The sequence below is a fragment of the Alosa sapidissima genome, chromosome 12 (assembly GCF_018492685.1).
Source record: "Alosa sapidissima isolate fAloSap1 chromosome 12, fAloSap1.pri, whole genome shotgun sequence".
Taxonomy (NCBI): Eukaryota; Metazoa; Chordata; class Actinopteri; order Clupeiformes; family Clupeidae; genus Alosa; species Alosa sapidissima.
In genome coordinates, this window is record NC_055968.1 from 14,597,701 (window position 1) to 14,603,690 (window position 5,990).

General features: G+C 46.1%; 1 protein-coding gene across 3 annotated transcripts in view; it reads left to right on the forward strand.

The window, feature by feature from the left end:
• The window catches only part of kita (KIT proto-oncogene, receptor tyrosine kinase a), a 40,780-nt gene extending 35,270 nt beyond the window's left edge, over positions 1 to 5,510 (forward strand). For 2 of the 3 annotated variants that reach the window (XM_042056963.1, XM_042056964.1), the window contains exons 19-21: positions 821 to 920; positions 1,318 to 1,423; positions 1,699 to 5,510. In XM_042056963.1, the coding sequence (XP_041912897.1) occupies positions 821 to 920; positions 1,318 to 1,423; positions 1,699 to 1,944 (452 nt within the window). In that variant the 3' untranslated portion in view covers positions 1,945 to 5,510. Of the gene's footprint in view, positions 1 to 820; positions 925 to 1,317; positions 1,424 to 1,698 lie in introns of those variants that run through there. The other variant, XM_042056965.1, reaches the window with a different exon arrangement.
• The last annotated feature ends 480 nt before the right edge of the window (positions 5,511 to 5,990 follow it).

Here is a 5,990-nt window from a genome sequence, read left to right on the forward strand (position 1 = left end):
CCTTTGGCAAATTTGGAATTTGCTCTGCAGGTCCGTCTGGCCAAAAGGCCATTGTACCCCATTTCCCCAATTTCCCTAAAACATGGGCACGCAAATACACATGCTAATCAGGCATGGACGTGTATTTCTTTGGAATCGAGTAAACGGCAACTGCATTTGAAACCTTTGTTTACAAGATTGCTGCACTTCTGAAACAATTTGGTAAGAGTTAATGTACCAATTTAAGTTCAATTTCACTGCTAGTTACGCCCCTGCTGGAAGTCGTAGGTCAATGGGCTACTTGCACGAAAGGCTCTCAACGCGGCACCTTCACTCCGACTCACTCCGGCTCTCAATGCGGCATCTTCACTCCGACACTGAATACCTTGTTTGCCCAATAATAAAAATTTTAACTCACAAAAATCCTTGTTTATCTTAACGTGTTGATTTACTAGCTGCAACACCCAACCATGTCCTTGTAGACACTAATTACATTAACAATAGTGGCAAGTTCAAACACACCTGGTTCCACCGTAATCAGCCGTACGTGCAAAGAGCCATACGTGCAAAGAGCCCATTAACCTTTTCCAGACCCACTCTCAATTCCAATTGAGAAGGTCTGCATGCTAACCAGGCTAGTGTAGAGTGACAGTCACGACTGGCTTCTTGCCCAGGTGCTTGTCTGAGAGGTAGATATACAACACTGCTGAGGCTGATACTTACAAGGAGACAGAGCCAAAAACAGGGCGAGGGCGAGAGACTCCTAAGACTGCTCTCGCTCTCTCTCTCTCTTTCTGTCTCTCTCTTGTTTTCACTGTTCTCTTGTGTGTTCCTCGTACAGGCAGAAGCCCATACCCTGGCATGCCTGTGGATGCCAAGTTCTACAAAATGATCAAGGAAGGGTACAGGATGGATGCCCCTGAGTTTGCACCCAGCGAAATGTAAGTGACCTGGTGTGTGTGTGTGTGTGTGTGTGTGATTGGCCTTAAATTGGTCTCCAGCCACAGTGATACTACTGCCAACAAGCCCACCTCCCATTTACTCGAGTTCCATCATCTCACTGCATCGTTAGTCAAATGTTCTGCAGCAGAACACCCATGAACCCAAATGTGTTTTCCAAAACACAAGAATACTCACGCCTCATCCAGGAATGTCTCCTTGTTTCCCTTGAACAATCATGTTCCCATGTTTGTGTCTCCATGTGTAAGTTAATTTGGAGGTACACTTCAAATCTGAAATCTGATGTGTAATGAATCCGTGCCGGCATGCTATCACATGAGAAGGAGTACGTGCGCAGGTGCTGAGGACAGGCCTTGATGCTTTGTTGCTGTGCCACAGGTATGTGGTGATGCGCTCGTGCTGGGACACGGACCCTTGCAGGAGGCCCTCCTTCAGGAAGCTGGTGGAGAAGGTGGAGCTGCAGCTCTCTGATGCCACCAAACATGTGAGCTTCAGCTTCTCCTACGCTTTTTTGAATTCTGTAAACCTGTCATCATTGGGACATTTAGGATGGAGACGTGATGTTGTTGGCAGAACTGTGTTGCTTTTGTTAGGAATTGAAATAACATGAAAACCTCTCCACCACTCTCTCTGTCTGTCACTTGAACTCTGCCTACCCCTTACCCGCCTCCCTTCTCTCTCTCTCTCTCTCTCTCTCTCTCTCTCTCTCTCTCTCTCTCTCTCTCTAATGCCCTTCCCTCATTCACCATTCCTCTGTAGATTTATCTGAACTTCAATTCACGGTATCCCGCCACGAAGGTCGCTCGTGAAAACCAGCTGTCTCCGATGTCCAGAGCCCGGGCCCTGAGACAGAGCCCCATGGGCCACCACCCGCGCCGCCACAACCACCACCAGCACCAGCGCCAGCACCACCCACGCAGTCCCCCCTCGCAGCCCCTACTGCCCAGAAACCACACCGCGCTCCACGCGAGGGAGGCCGGAGCAAGACCACCACCTCAGGTGTGAGCTCTACAGGGGGGGGGGGGGGGGGGGGGACACCTCCCACCCAGACTTTTTGAATCCACCAGGCTGCCTTGGCCAGTGCCTCAGTAGCAGGACTCCAGCCCAGCGGCCAGCTGCACGCTCAGGCTTCAAGCCGCTGATGCCACCCCCATCTCGCTCCCTCCCTCCTTTCCTCCAGCGCACTGCTGGTGCTTCATCCCAAACAAGGGATTCAGGTTGGGGCTGAACCAGAAGAGGAAGAGATGGGGGTGTGGGGGCCCTACTAACACCTCGGACGGAGCAAGAACTCCTCACCCTTTATGGACAGAGAAACAGACTCATGACGTCATTCCGTGGCCCAAGTGAATTATGGGAATTTTGGGGTGATGAGACGAATTTGATGAAACGGGGGGGGGGGGGTAGAGAGGTCAGTTTCCATCCTGGAGCCGTGTTGGCCCTTTTGTTGGTTCTGACTCATGCTCTTGGCCTGCATCCTAAAGCAGCAGCTCTTCACTCTCTGGGTTATGGCCCAAATGAACAGTGTGTATTGTTGTTTTTGGTCTCTAGAAAAGACTGCGCCAGGATCAGAGCTGCTGATCAGCTTTGCTGGAGGAGTGCCGATCACGTTAAACAAACAGTACTGCCAAAAACTGCAGTGGAACAATTGTATCAACTGTCCCCGCTAGTGATAGATCAGACAGCTGTTGCTAATTTACCTTGCAAATCTCTCCCTGCCACCTTTCGTTAACCTTAAGTTAATCATCAGTTCGTTATCATGGGGAGACTCAATGAGGAACTCTCTCTCTCTCTGTTTCACACAGTTCTGCCTTTGTGTGCTCGTAGCAGGTTGTCAGTCTTCTGCAAAAAACAGACAGACGGCGGACTAGCCTGGCCAACCACTCTCCATTTCCACATTTCAAGGACATTTACGAGCTGCGAGATTCCTGAGTTGGCTCGTCAGCATTCCTGATTCTATCCCAAAAAGAAATCCTACTGTTCCTTAATGTGTGTCATTTCCTCTCGGATGTTTGGTTCAAATGTAGCATTGCATGTACTGTGTTCTCTTTCTCTAGTATTCTAACAGTTACAATTGTTATTCCAGCATCAGTATTTTTTCTCCAGCTCAGTCCAGTTTAGTCCAGATGTTACAGACTTCCATTGTAGTTCATGAGAGTCGGTTAGAAAGCACTTTGTTTGAGAGTCATGTGACTGTGTGTTGACGGTACTGTGGTGGGTCGATGTGTGTGCGTGTTAGCGTGTGTTAGTATTGAGTGTGTGCAGTGTGAGTGTGTGTGTGGCCCTGTTGGGCGGGGAACCTTGGGCTTCTGCGGCAGCTTCATGTCAGCAGCAGTTGCTCCATTGTGGATGTGCCCTCTCCCACCACGTGAAAAGAAGAAAAGAACAGAAAAAATGTAAAGCTGAAAGAACATGTACATTTGTATTTATATACATACATATGCTATATATTTACTTTTTAGTGTGTGTGTGTGTGTGTATGGTGTTTTTTTCCATGACAGTGTTAACCTACTGCAAAAGCTGGGGACCAGAGGCATGTGGGCTGATTAGCTGATTAGGTAGTGCAGAGAATCAGAAAGTCCTCTGTGCTTTATAGGTTTCTGTGCAGTATAATCAAACTTTTGATCAGCTTTATCAAAACGTTCATCACTCAGGCAGGTGTGGTGCTACACCTTTTGCAAACAATAGAAAAGAAGGTGCTTGAGCGCTGCGGCAACAATATTCTGTTTGTTGTTTCCAGGGCAACTTGAGTTCCAGCCAATGTAACGACATCCTCTAAACACTTCCATTTCTAAAACTAACCAGAGCCATTACATGTTTGGAGCAGCCAATGGGAATTCAGCAGTTGTTTATCTTTTATTTTAATAGTCAATGATAAGCTGTTTGAGTATAAGAATTGCCAATTTCCATCGACAGCGTCCATGCTTTAGAGGAATAGCCAGAGGTGAGGTTTGAATTGGCCTAAACCTGCCAGTGGCGTGTATTCTGCTGTGCATGGCTGTTTCCAGTAAGAAGCTCTCATCTAAAAAGGATTTGGCCAAATATGCATGCACATATACAGACTTTTGCTAGAGGCTGGTAGTGCCCGCTGAGAGGCTGGCAGGTGTGGCATCAGCACAGTGGGGGCTTCTGACTCAGCAGTCACCCGTATTATTCCACTAATGGCATTTGGACCACCATGATGCCAAGTCTTCCAGCTAGGACCCCCGGTCAGCCGGCCAGGCAGTCAGTCAATGGTGAGTCTCCAGACATCGCTCTGTCCTTTGTCCCTCTCTCTCGCTGTCTTTCTCTCTCTGTCTCACTCCATCTCTCTTGGCCGCTGGTGCAGCTGCTTCCTCTGGCGGAAGTCTCGCTTCCAGTGTCCCCCAGTCGGTAAGATCCGGCGCGCTCCCGAATCCCCCTCCTTACAACTTCCGCCTTCCCACAGAGAGACATTGTTCCGCAGGGCATCTGGCAAATGAACTGATGTGCGTGTGTGTGTGTGTGTTTCTGTCTGTGTATAGACCTCACAGGTGAACTTACGGTTGTGTGTGTGTTTATTTCCACGAGGGCCATTGCCTTGTTATGCTCCAGAGATTTGATAAGCATAGGTATTGTACCAGGCTTTCCTGTGCAAACAATCCCCAACCAATGTGACTGCACTGTCTACTGCTACTGCCTAAACCAATTCTTCTGTGTATATAATTCTGAATGTGACATTCCTGAAGGTTGTTATTATAAATATGTTTATAACTGTTCTACTGATTTCAATGTTATTTTGAAATAATATGGTACACTGAATAAGTTATGCTGTATGGCCTGGGCTGTGTAGATTATCATATTAATAATATTACAATGGAATCATATAAGTTGCAGTCACATAGGTTGCTGGCCCACGGCATGCTCATCGCCAAAGGTCTTAGTTCAACTGTTTTAAAGGATGAGAATTGATTACCATTATAAATAATTCATTTGAGGTAAAGATAGCAATCCCTCCATCTGAGTCTCAGCTTTGGGCTACAACATACACAGGCTTCTTCAACTGCTACTGCACGAGTCTGACTAATGCTCTCAGTGTTCTTCAGTGCTCTTGGTTTGTGCTAGCAATGGCAATGTATTCCCCGATCATACTCATATACTGTATCTGTTATGGCATAATACTGTATTTTCTAATAAGTCTCTAACCATTGGATAGCAAGACAAGTGGTATTCTGTTTATACTCAAGCCAATGTTCAGGTTACTTAATTAACCTCTTAACACATAGCTAATGCTTAATCAGGATAACAATTCCAGTCAGCCCACAGACTTTCAGTCTTACTGTAATTCCCTTCAGGATTTTGCTTTGGATTTGTGTAGCTGTTCTCAATTGAGGCCAGAAGCTGGCTGTCAAATCCAAATCCAGACAAAAACAAAGTTCAGATTGGTACCTTTGATAGCAGATTAGGATTATAGATGGATGGAATTTGATTTGATGACAAATTATGTTTTCCATGTGTATTGTATATTTATTTAACTATTTTTATTTGACAAAAAAAATTACATTTTGTGAAATTGTGTAATCTGTTATCTTATTTGTTGATAATTCTTCACTCTGTAAGTAAACCTCTTACAAAGAAAACACTGGCAAGTGAATTTCATTTTTTATAACATCCTAGACACACACACACAATACATTTCCATTGCGGAAATATCACTCTTACTAATTGCTGTTCCTTGCATATTGTTCTCTGATTGATGATTTTCAGACATATTGTCAGCCATCTGTGCTGGCATATGAGGCCCTTTGATGCCAGAGGCGATTATCTTCACTAACTGTTGTTGCTTATGTATAGCAACTACGGTCTGGAGTACTCACTCACTTTGGCTGTGCCACTGCTCAGTGGACTGTAGATTATTTTTAAAGCTCACTTCCTTTGCCCGCACAGTCAGATAGGAATTTAAGTGTTGGCTGGCGTCCACCAGCGGCCATCTGCAACAACAGAAACAGAGTACCCCCCCCCCTTTCTTTCTCTCTTTCTGTAGCCCATATACGGTTCAGACATCCTCACTGATAGAGTGAAATCCCAGGAATCCC